Below are 12,011 nucleotides of genomic sequence, written 5' to 3'. Positions count from 1 at the left end.
CTAAAAGTCACAACTAAGGGGAGGCCGTGAGTGTTAAAACCCAGATGTCTGGAGAAGGCTGCAAAGACCGGTGCACCCTCCCATGTTCTGTTCTCTGCAAAGGGTTGGACTGCACCCAGGTGGAGGTGTTTTAATGACTGTTTTGGATACCTGGGAGCCAGTGTTGGATCAACTTGCTGCCTCCTCCCACTCAGCCCAAGGTAATTCACCTCCTCCACAGGCCAGTGCTGGAGGAGTTGTTGACAGGCGGAGGGTATAGCTGGTAAAACAGGTTCTAGGCAGGGAGTTGCCTCCGAAACCCTGGGAGACCAGGATGGATCAAACCCTGAGCCTGGGTCTCCATTCGAACCCTGGCACACCAGGCAGCAAAGAGTGATTTGCTTTTGCGTGGCACTCCTGGGTAGGGCGTCTTTCGCCCGGCGCTGCTAGTCGGCAAATTACAGCCTTGCCTCTGTCAAGGTAGATAAGAGACCATGTGATGCAGCCCAGTGGTAAATGGGTTGCAAGGCAGGGTAAAGGTGCACAGGGAAATAACCTTGGAGGGAGTCCCTCCTTCCTTGGGGCGCAGAGTCTCCGAGGAGTGCAGATCCCTGGGGATTCGTGCATGCGTTGGCCTTGATGCTCGTGCAAGTTTTTGGAGCCCTCTGAAACTTGCGGAAAGGAAGAATGTCTTTTAACAGAAGGAACTGGTCTGATCTCTCCAGGTAGGTGCTGTGGCTTAATGCTTAACCCTTTCTACTGGCTTGAGGTGGGCTCCAGGCGTCACAAGCCTTAGGCAAGGGAGGATGAGAAGTGTTGAAGCTGGTGCAGAGCAAGGGGCAGCGGCGGTGCCGGGGGGTTGCTTGCAGAGGCGGAGGTGGTGCTAGTCCTGCCGGGTGCTTCATCGTTGCTGCAGTTTCTCATGCGTGGGCAAGATCAGAGGCAGTCTCATTTCTGCTGCCTGGGGAAGCTGGATGCTCATGTCTGAATAGGAAAACCATGGTGGAAACGTGTCTTTGGCCTTTGCTTTGTTTCTGGTCTAGAGAGGCAACTGGGCTCTCTGCCTCCAGGCTGGCTCTGGAGCTGGCTGCAGGGTTCTGCGCTCACCCTGTGTCCATGCAGCACAGGAGTGTGTGATCCCACTGGGATGGCTCCATGCCTGGGAGGGAGGGTTGCAGCTTCTGTCCATCTGATGCTGAGTAAGCCCTGATTCATCTGCAGTCTCTGAACGATCGCTGTAACCACTCGGCCTTTCCTAAAAAGAGCTTTTGGGTGGCAGAGATCAGGTCAGAATCTGGGCAGGGGAGGCTCCTGGGCATTGCTGACTGATTCAGAGGTGTCTGTGGCTACCTTGAAGCCTCCATGACCTGGAATTCTTTCCCAACCTGTTGCAGGGACAGGGAAAGTGGCTTTGACCTTGGTTCCTGACTGTGCAGACAGGGAATGTGAGCGAACACAACCATGTTCTTGTGGAAGACACGACCCAAATCATACTTTGAGTGCATGCAATGGCTTTGCTGTGACACAGGATGCCCATAAGGACCCCCAAAACAGCTGTAGTTTTGCCAATTTAATCGCTCATCTCCATTGCCACCATGCTACTAAGCTGTTCTCCACAAACAGCTGGGAAGTGGGAATGACGTGAGACTCTGTTGCACAGAGGTTGTATCCAAAAGACATACAGACCTGGGTTGTCCAAGCCATGCTTTAACCCTGACCTCACCTGAATGTAGCTCTAGCAGGATCCAGCATTCCGGTTGTTTTATAACCCAGAAAGGCAATTTCTGTTCTTTCCTTAGAAGGGACAATGTTAACTAAAACAGCATAAATGTCAACCATCTGAGCACTAATAATTAACAGGGCAGGAGAGGACAAGGGGGGAGGAGGTGTAAAATCTTTTCTTATTCATCTCTTTGATGTTAAAAAGGATAAGACAATGAAAAATAAATCCCTCTTGGAAAAGAGGAGGGAAGCATTGGCAAAACAAATCCGTAGCCCAGTGTGTAGATTACTTAATTACTTATAGTGAGAAACTGCATGATGATAATGCTGCCTCTGAAGGAGTCCAAAGAATCCAAAGCAGGAAAATCTCATTTCTGTTTTGGAAGAAGCCTGTTCATGCAAAACAAGGAAGCAATTGGCTCTGGCATAAAGCAGAGTGCTCCATACCGTTATAGCATGAGACACGGCACTTGTGGAAGCACCTCTGTGTCTACATCCCCTTCCCCATGGGAATCTGTGCGTGGCATGACAGCCACAGTGCGTCTTGCTGGGACATCATGGTGTGCCATGCAAACAAAGCCGTGCCGCCTTTCCGATGCAGATAAGCCATATATAAATATTCACAGGCTAAGGCCCACAGAGGCAACAGCTGCCAGTAAAGACACATGGAGCTGAACGAGGAGGGTCCCTTGTCAGGACAAGAGCAGGTCTGGGGTGCTAACGAAGTCCAGTGACTCCCTTAGGCTCTGGGGCAGCTCCTCAGTCCATCCTTCCATATCCTTGCTGCAAGATCTGGCATTGAGGATCACCCTGGGGATCCTCTGATGGCCAAGGGTGGTGGGTCTGGCCACTGGCAGCGAGCTGATATGCTGAGTTTTCCCTGTGGTGTGCAACTTTCCCCCTTTACTTTCTGCCCTGATTTTCTTATCCTTTCACTCTCCTCCACCTCCATAGACCAGGAAGAGCAGGAGGTAATGTGGTTTAATTTATGACCGAGATTTTATTACACAGTAACTTGTAACCAGACTGCGAGTCACTGTATCTACAGTGACATTAGTGATACCACAGGTCTGAGCCTGCTCTGAATTTCACATTCTTAAAAGTCAAATTCAAAGGAAACCTTGAGCTGGTATGAAACTGGAGTCCTGGCTCCAGACCTAAGACACCAAGAGGGGTCAGTAAAATTTGCTATGTGTTTTTTCCATTGAGAAACCCCCAAATTTGTGCTGCGCTCTCCTGAAGAGATGGCTGGAGTAGAGTGGATGGTGGGAATGCAGTGCTGAGAAGAGAAGGGATGACAGGGGTTGAGGAAGGGTCCATGCTCTGTCATGCCTCCATCCAAGGTCCTGCTCTGGAGCCAGACCCTGGTGATCTGCCGCTCCTGGCTGGGAAAACACCATCCTAGCCTTGCTGCTTTACAGGTTAAACACCCTTCTGCAGAAAAGCTTGCTTAATGTAGAGATTCCTTTTCAGTGAATGCTCTTTCTAGCAGAAGGAATCAGGAGTTGTAAAGTCAAGCGCTGGTGTTGGGAAATGCCTGTCTCAGCTGGGTGGAGCGAGGCAGCTTTGCAACACCTGGTTTGTGCTGGCCAGGTGACCTGTCCCTCTTTTCCAGCCCTGAGCAGTGCTGCAAGGCTGCTGGGGCACAACAACCTCCCTCAAGGCCTGGTCCCTTGCCTGATGGTGTGCTGCCACCCAGGATATAGCAGCCTCCTTTCTCTGGGATTGCCTCCATGTCCAGGACACTGAACCTCCCCATGATGTTGTGTTTCATCCCAAACAGCCTGGCCAGGCAGAGGACCCTTGAGGATGAAGAGGAGCAGCAAAGGGAACGTCGGCGAAGACATCGGAGCTTGCTGTCCTCCACATCAACAGATGAAGACCCTCCTAGTCCTTCAAAAGAAGTCAATCTAGCTCCCAGCAGGTGTGTGGAGTCCCGTTAGCATTAACTTGCACATGATGCTGCCTGCAGGCACTTGCTGCCATGTTTTTCTTGGCCAAAGTTACTGCAGTCAGGGAGAGCCTGTCCTCAGTGTGAGTGGACTGAGCTGGAGGAAGCCCAGGGGATGCAAAGATGCTTTTGGAGCAGACAGATGAGTTTCGCAGGTAGAACAGAAGAGGGGTATGTTTCTGGTAGACTCAAGCATGGATCTCACCTACAGTCACATCCTGCAGTATGCCATGGTGAGTCAGTACTAAGGTTGAGCTCAGGTGTGGTGCTGGCGGTGCCAAGGAGGCAGTGTGAGCAGGTAAGAGCAAACTCCCATCTCCAGACGTGGGCCAGTCACCCTCCTGTCTCCTGCAAACCTTGCCCAGATGTTGCATAACCTGTGCTGAACTAGGAAGGTGGCCCATGACCTAACCTGCAGGATAACAGACCACCCTTTTGCACCCCAGCATGCTGAGGTTTTCACAGGTTATTTTACATTCAGCATTAAAAAAGTTAAAATATTATTTTTGTCCTGCATTTTTGCTCAGATGCAACATAAATATTTATTACTTTTTTTTTCTTCTTTCTTCTTCTTGTCTCTGTTCTTCAGGCCTCAGACCCAGGTGAAGGCAGTGTCTCCAGAGGAAGCGGAAGAGCACAAGCTCTTGGGCGTGCTGAAGACCCAAGAAGGGAGGCGGACAAGGCCCCCAGTGGCAATTCCTGAAAAGCCGAGAGAGAAGAAGGAACAACAGGAGCCGGGGACAGGAGTGAGCAGTGCAGGGCTGCAACAGCCTGGGGGGCAGGAGAATGTCCTGGTTGGAAAGCTGGGTCAGGATGCAGCCAAGGCCAGAGAGGAACCATCAGGAGACCAGCACCCGGAGCCAGTCTCGGAGAGGAAGGTGATAACAAGGGGACGGCTCCAGGACAAAGAGGGACAGGCCACGGGTACACAGCAGAGGGACCAGAGGAGTGAGGTAGGGAAGCAGCAGCTTCAGACAGTGCAGGAGCAGAGGAGCAGGCCCTGCGAAGTGAAGACCTTGACGGGAGGAGGAAACCGCAGCACAGAGGAGAAGACAGTCTCGGTGGTGACCTTGTCTCCTGGTGAGCAGGTGAGAAGGACTTGGAAAGGAGGTGGCACTTGTGGCTCCCCACCACAAGTGAACCCTTTCTTGTTTTCCAGCCCTAGAAGGGGGAGGGAAAGAGGTGACTCTGTTGTGAAGTCCCAAGTGCTATGAGAGAACAGAAAGTCAAAAAGTCAGAAAGTCAAAAAGCCAGAAAGCCAAAAGTCAAAAGTATCAGGAAGGAAAAACAATCTGTGTGCTTTTGATGAATGTGCTCTTGATATCTGAGCACTGGGGGGCTTCTTGATGTCATGGGCCAAACAGCATCCGCGAGGGAGAAGGTATGCATTGCCTGGATGGATAGTTGGAGTGTGTTCTGCACTTGATCTGGAAGAAGGATGAGGTGGCACCAGGGACAGGGTCCCACTGCCTCCACTGCTCTCCCACTGCTCTCCTCATTGCATGTACTATTAGATGACTTTCTCGAGGAAGCCTCTATCAGTTTCCCGCAGGGTTTGGCTGAGGGTTTCACATATCTGATTGAGACAGCTGAGGTCTGGAGTATCAGGATCCTGCCACCAAACCAGAGTCTTCCCTGTCTGCTCAGATTCCTGGGCCTGAAACTTCCTTGCAAATTCTGCATGGTTGCATCATGTCTGTTTTTCGCTTAGCATCCACCCAGGAGTATTCCAAAGGAAGCAACACAGAGGATTCCTACCCAAGATGAACCTGCAGAAAAGTCAGAAGCTTCTTCAACTCGTGTCACCTATAGCAGCTCTATCAGACGAAGCAGCCCAAGAACTGTCTCATTCCGGGTAAGAGCTAAAGCAAGTGGAAAAGATTCTCGTAATGTCAGAGAAGGCAATGTCTTCAGCTCTTATCAAGGAAGTGCTGCTTAGATCTCTAGGCAATGTTGGCAGGGCTTGTTCCCAAAAGTGAGTTAACACTCCATCCCGGATCTGGACACTGCAGCTCTCCTTCAGTCTTTCTCCTGTTTCCCTCTTCTTGTCTGACTCAAATAACTGTGTCTGTGGACAAGCTCATGTTCATATACCTTGTGCTGCCATGGAAGCTTGTGGGAAATGCTGAAAGAACAGAACTCGCTTGTCCTTGGACTTCCCAAAGAATCACAAGAACCATCATCCACCCTCTGGCATTTCTATCTTCTCTGAGAAAACAGGATCAAAATAAAATCCATCTTCCCTCCTCTTCCTTGTTACATTCCTGGGAATTTCTTCAACTCTAATCAAGCCAAAGTTCTCTGGAATTAACTACTTAGAGAGGCTGGAAAGAGCAATAGTGTTGTTGAGGTCCTCTCTTTTATAGTTTAACTGAATTTTATAGTATTTTGAGGGGCATAAGAGAACATTGCAAAATATCTTCATTCTGGACATCTTTAATGTGAGATTTTTCTCTAGATGAAAACTGAGGTTGCCTGGAGATAGGAGATCTGACCCACTTTCTCCCACGTTTTTTTTCTGTGACAAAGAACTGCTTCTGTATCTCTGTTTTTCTCTGTCTTGCAGGTGATCTCAAGAAAAGAGAGAGAAGAAAATCAGAGCCCTCTCACAAGGAGGTCAGCAGCTCTGTTTACATTGCTCAGGCTTTGCTGGGCAGGGATTGTCATCCCCAGTTTTCAAAGGGAGGAGGAGGGAACAGGACCTGGCACCGTTCTAGTGAAAGCCCTAGAGAAGCTCTGCTGGACATTGGTCCCCATGGTGCCCGGATGACCAGGCAATAATGTTGAGAGCACAGACCAATGACCACCATAAAGACTGCAGCCATAGAGGATCCTCCAGCTTGTCCCCAAGGTCTCTTGGTTGATGTAGCTTCGGTGGTGGCAGCTGCACTGTTAGGAGCAGTGGAGTATTGAGAGCAGTGCAGTGCCATCCTTGCAGATATTTGAAAGTCAGCTTTAAAGGCCCAGAGGAACCTGGTCTGGCTTTGGAATGGGCCATGCCCGGAGCAGGTTGGACCAGAGACCTTTGGAGGCTGCTTCCAGCCTAAACCTTTTTTGATCAAGTGATCCTCCACATCTCTGTGGCAGAGTTTGGACTGCTGAGTTAGAACCTTTTGAGGAACTGAGGGCTCAGGTCTGAATGCTGTGAGTAGGATGCTCTCTCCCACCTTTGTGCAGCAGGTGAGCAAGGCTTTGCTGGCTATGGGCAGAGCTTTCCTGACCTCTGTGTGATTGAAGACATAGTTCAGACCTGGCTGTGATGACGAATAGGTAAACTGAGGAGCTAAACACAGTTTTGCAGAGTACAGAGTGGGTCCTAGCAAGGTGGTGAAACCCAGATATCTCTGTCACTGGCAGGGAAGGAGCTGCCTTGGTTTACTTGGGAACCTGGGTTGGACTAGGTTTCCTCCTGGCAAGCTGAGTCCCCCAGGACCATGGGCTGCATCACAGACCTTGGGGTCTGTATTTAACTCTCTCCTGTCCTTTTATTTTATTTTTTTTAGTGTGAGTCTGAGAATCCCAGGAAACAGCACCACTATTGAAGAGAAACTGGAAAAGTACAACTCAGCCGTGCAGGTATCGAAAACTCTCCTTAGAGCTGGACCAACATGAGAGAGATGCATAAGGAGAGGGAAAGAGGTTGTCCAGAGCTGAAAGGGTAATAAGAGAGCTGGGGGCTGCGCTGAGACAAAGAACCAGATGGGGCTGAGCAAAACTGTCCCAGTCAAAAATAAAGAAATAAATAAAAAGATTGGCCTCAGGGTTTTAGGAGCAGGAGGCAGACATCACTTGAAGAGGGTAGTGAGGTCAGTGCATGGTCCTATTGTGAGGAGCAGTGGGGCAAAGCCATGAATATGTGGATGTGCAGGGAGGAGGACTTTGTTTTTTGATGGAGTATGATGCTCCCCAGGGCAGACTGCCTGGGTGCAGCACAACTCCTGCTCACACCCGTCTCTCCTCCTAGCGATCAGAGTTGGCAAAATCATCTCTAACCGTTCAGAAAAACCTCACGCTGTCCTCAGAAGGGGTGGCCAGCAAGCGCAACTTCTTTGAGATGACTGCTCCTACCAAAGCGGAGCCCCTTGCTGTCAGGAAGGTAAGACCAGGAGTCAGGACTTTCCTGCATGTCCTTTCCACAACAGGGTCCTATGTCATGGCAAGCACCCCCTGTTTGGATACCCAATGCACAGTCCAGTGGGCTGTCCCAATACAGCCAGGGATGGGAGCTGGGACCTTCTTGCACAGTGCTGGGGAGGGCTGGCCTAGGGCACGGCCACTGAAACGGCATTTTGGCAGTGTGTGGGTTAGTGCCAATGCACTGGCATTTGAAAAGCTGGGATGTAGCCAAGGTGTAGGCTGGTTTCTGCCTGTTGCAGTTTTGCTTAGACTCCCTGTGTCCTGGACACTGCCTTGGGCTGTGTTCGTGCAACCAGAGACCTGGTGCTGTAACCCTGGTTCCTCTCTGTGCCACAGGACAACCTGAAGATCCAGGGATCGGTGACATCCCGCATTAATCTGTGGATCAGCCAAGCACAGGAGCCCAGCAAGGAGGAAAAGAGCAAGGTACCAGCTTGTGCTGACATCCTGGGGAAGAGCCCTGGCAGGGACAGGTCCCTGGGAGCAGCAGGGACAGCCCAGACCCGGTGAGAATGAGCAGTCACACTCATTAAAAGGTTTGAGGGAGCTTTGCCAGGGTTGCAGCCTTCTCCGAAGGACAGGTTCTGCCTGTTGTTCAGCTGGTTCAGGTGTTTCAGGACCACCATGGGGAGATGCCAGGGCTCTGCTTGTTGCTGTGCTCTGATCTTGACCCAGAAGCCTTCGAGGTAGCTGCCGCAGCCCTTGGTAGGATAAGGAGGGAGCATGCCCTGATCCAGGCACCATCTGTGTTCATCTCCCAGAGCATGAGGAAGCCTCCCTGTGCAGATTCTGGCCCCCCAAAGTAGGGTGTTCGGCATCAGAGGGTGCAAAATGCTCAGCTGAGAGGAGTCAGTGCTGCTAGTGCTGTTCCGGGCACATGGACTCCAAGCATGAATCAGGCAGGAGACTTTTTGAACTCCAGGTAATTTTCTGTGCTTGGAAAGGAGAGATCCAGCATGGACTCCAGCCCTTGTAGAGCTGGGCAGAGGTCACCCCTTACAAGGATACGCTGGTTTTTTGCCACCGTTTGTAGCACAGAGTGTCCTGCCTGGGTGCAGATTCCAGGATGGGCAGCTCCAGCCCAGCCTTGCAACTGAAGAAGGCAAGTCCAGGCACCCCCAGTGCGGAAATGCGGGGATCAGAGCTGCCCAAACGTGTCTGTACTAGGAGGCTGTGTTAGCTCTGTGTCTGCTAGGAAGTGGTTCACTCCCAGAGTCACTCCAGGGTGAAGCCTGCACCTCTTTTACGGGTTCTTCCTACAGCACTGATCCGCCACCATCCATGTCTAGGAGTTGGAGCTGTGCTTTGATTTTGAGGAAACAGATCTACCAGGGGCAGGAGCTCAAGGCTCATTGATTTACCAGGAGCACATATGCTGCAGAGGTCTGGTTCAGGTCACGCCAAGGCAATCCTGCATGATACATGGAAAATAAAAACCACTTGTGCCACTTATGATTCTCCTATTTGCAGGACATCAGGAGAGTAAACAGCCTGATAAAGCGTGACGTCTGGGTAAAGCAGCCCAGAGACTCCTCTGGGGACACCAAGGTACGTGTGAAGCTGCTCTGAGAACTGGTGCATGGGACAGTCAGTAGGAGGGGGAGCCACTGAGGGCAGACATAAGGGCGAAACGTGTCTGATCTGGGAGAGGAAGAGAAATGGGACATGTTGTAATTCAAGTGATCAGTCACTCTTGTTTGGGGCATATGCAGTCCTGGTTAAAGCAGCTGCCTCTGGGGACTGCAGCTTCAGACCCAAACTCACTGATTTTTTTTGTTTGTTTTGTTTTTGGTTTCTTTTCCAGCTGTAACAGTATGAGATGATCTGGGAAAAGATGATCTTTTGCTCTGAAGAACAAAACCCGGCCATACCCATCACCCAGCAGCCCACTGCCACGAGAGTCCCCTGCACGCCATGTGGGGTGGATCCCAGGGGTGGCCAGGGGTCCCCTGCTTGTGGGCTGGGAAGGAAGGCTGGAAGACTATTCCTGTGCCTCCAGTCTTCCCCCCGCTGCCTGTCTGTGAATATCCAGGCCTTGAGGCCCTTTGCAGATGCTGAAGGCAGAGTCCAGCCCCGTCTCCCCACAATACTCCGGTGTTTTGCTCCTGGAATGTGCCCCATAACTCTGCTTGCAAAGGGTGAACTAACACGTCCCTTGCAGCAAGGTCCTGGTGGTGGGTGAGAGGCTGCCTGGCCAGGGCAGTTGTAGCTGCAGACCATGTTGTCCCTGTCTGGTGGCAGCCTCATGTGGGGTGAAGGTGGGGGACCAGGCAGATGAAACCTTTCTCCCGGGCTGTGACTGCTGGAGGAGACGCAGCCACAGATGAAAGCTGCTTGTAAAGGCTTAATTTGAAAATGTTTCATGGAGGGAGGTAGACCTGATGGCCCTGGTGCTCCACTCCAGCAACAGTTCAGCAGGAGAAGGAGGTTTGCCCTCCTCCATCCTACCCCCCTCATTTCCTGCCCCCTACAAGCAGTGAACCTTTCTGAGGAGGGTGGAATAGCCATGACCTGTTTACAGGTCCAGTCCTGGGCCTAGTGGAGTGCAAGACCCCTGCAAACTTTATCTTCCCTCTCACCACTCCTCAGGAACCATTTATCCTTGGCTATGGGGACCCAAAGTTACCTGGTTCCTGCCTGTTTGGCCTGCTGAGCCTGCCTGGGAACAGCTGCCATCAGTGGACATGAGGTGCTCTCTTGAGGCCAGCACATGAAATGATGCTCAGGTCCTCGTGCAGGGACCAGGCCGTGGGCTAGGGCTGTGCCTCTAGCAGCTACTGCAGTGTCTAAATTCAGTGTGGGACTCTATTGTTCACCCTAAACTTAATCTTGCTTGTAAGGCTTTGAAGAGGACCTGTTTTCCTCCATTCATTATATTGTTTTCTAATAATAATAATAAAAAGATTCTTTTTAAGATGCTCCTGCTTGGCGTACTCCAGCTCTGGGAAAAGGAAAGGTGCTTCCTTTCCTCTGGCAAGGGACAAAGGCAAAACCCACCTGTTCTGGCAAGGGACAAAGGCAAAACCCACCTGTGCTGGTGTCAGTGCTGTGCAGACCAAGCAGTCTTGGTGGACAGAGCCAAGACACATGTGTCTGGGAGCTCCCGAGAAACCATCCTGGTGGAGCATCCAGCTTGGTGTGACCCATGCCGTTGTGCTACAGCTTCTTGGGAGCAGTGTGGAGGCTGAGCGTTAGCTGGTGGTTGGGCTATAGCAGAGGGTCCAGACCTCCACTTGTGGGAGCACTCACTTATCAGCGTCCCCAACCCTAGAAAGTGACAGCTGCCTGGCTTGTGTCAGCCCCTCGAGCACTTGCGTATCTTGGTCTGGCGGGTTTAAAATAGCCAATCTCTGAGGCTGCACAATAGCTTGGGCTTATATGGGCTCCCGAGGGGGGGAAGAGGGAGCTGTAGAGGGGGCCATGGCTGTGGCTGCCAAAATAGCAGCTCACAAGTGTTGCATTCCTCGCTGGGCGCCGGGCACATTCCTCCCGGCGCTGCCCGTCCGGGGGTGGGCTCTGGAGCCCCCTTAAAGCCTCCTGCTTCCCAAGAGCATTTCTCAGACGCCCGCCAGCTTCCAGTGGGCTCCGTGGGATCTCACCTGCACCCCGGGGGAGAGGTAAGGGCGCCAGGCGGGGAGAGCGCGTCTGCTCGTGCCTAAAGATGCTCAGTCGCTGCTATGAAAGAGCGGCGGCTAAACACCTGAGAAGGATTTGGCTTGCAGTTACTGGCCATGATTCTGCTTGGATGAGTGACTGTCCTTCTGCCACCAAGGCATGTCCTCAGATAGAGCATCAGTACCCTCTTCAGTGGGTTTTTTGCTTGCAATGCATCTTGCTGCGTTCAAGTTACCCCTGGTTCATGCCAAGGTGGCTGAGAAGGATCCTGGTTGCCACAGTGCTGGGGACACCTGATAAAGGTCCCTGTTCCCTGTGCTTTTGGGTGAGATAGGATGGATGTGATGGCCCTTGGTTTCCTGTCAGCCAGGGTGGATTAGAGGCAGGAGACTTGTGTGTGTGACCTGACCTGGCCGTGTGGGACAGCAGTGAGGTGACCAATGCTGGAGGGATTGATGTGACACTGGAGATCATGGCCAGCCTGGAGGAAAGCAGGGACTGTGAACTATGGGGGATTAAAACTCACACTAGAGGAGGGAGCAGCCTGCCCCAGGCTTGTAGAGCAGGGGATTTGGAGGAGGGGGAGGATATTTGCACTATTTAACCC

General features: G+C 51.7%; 1 protein-coding gene across 1 annotated transcript; it reads left to right on the top strand.

The window, feature by feature from the left end:
* Positions 1-362: 362 nt before the first annotated feature.
* LAD1 (ladinin 1) lies at positions 363-9,630 on the top strand. Its single transcript, XM_010213472.2, has 10 exons — positions 363-704; positions 3,485-3,625; positions 4,242-4,740; positions 5,364-5,507; positions 6,219-6,268; positions 7,156-7,228; positions 7,617-7,748; positions 8,126-8,215; positions 9,260-9,337; positions 9,594-9,630. The coding sequence occupies exons 1-10, from the start codon at positions 667-669 to the stop codon at positions 9,597-9,599; spliced, it is 1,251 nt and encodes a 416-aa protein (XP_010211774.2). The 5' UTR covers positions 363-666; the 3' UTR covers positions 9,600-9,630.
* Positions 9,631-12,011: the final 2,381 nt, after the last annotated feature.

This window comes from Tinamus guttatus, unplaced genomic scaffold, assembly GCF_059628265.1.
Source record: "Tinamus guttatus ecotype Peru unplaced genomic scaffold, ASM5962826v1 Tinamus_guttatus_pri_ptg000563l, whole genome shotgun sequence".
Classification (NCBI taxonomy): Eukaryota; Metazoa; Chordata; class Aves; order Tinamiformes; family Tinamidae; genus Tinamus; species Tinamus guttatus.
Note: the sequence above shows the minus strand (reverse complement) of the source record. Positions and strands in the feature narration are given on the sequence as shown.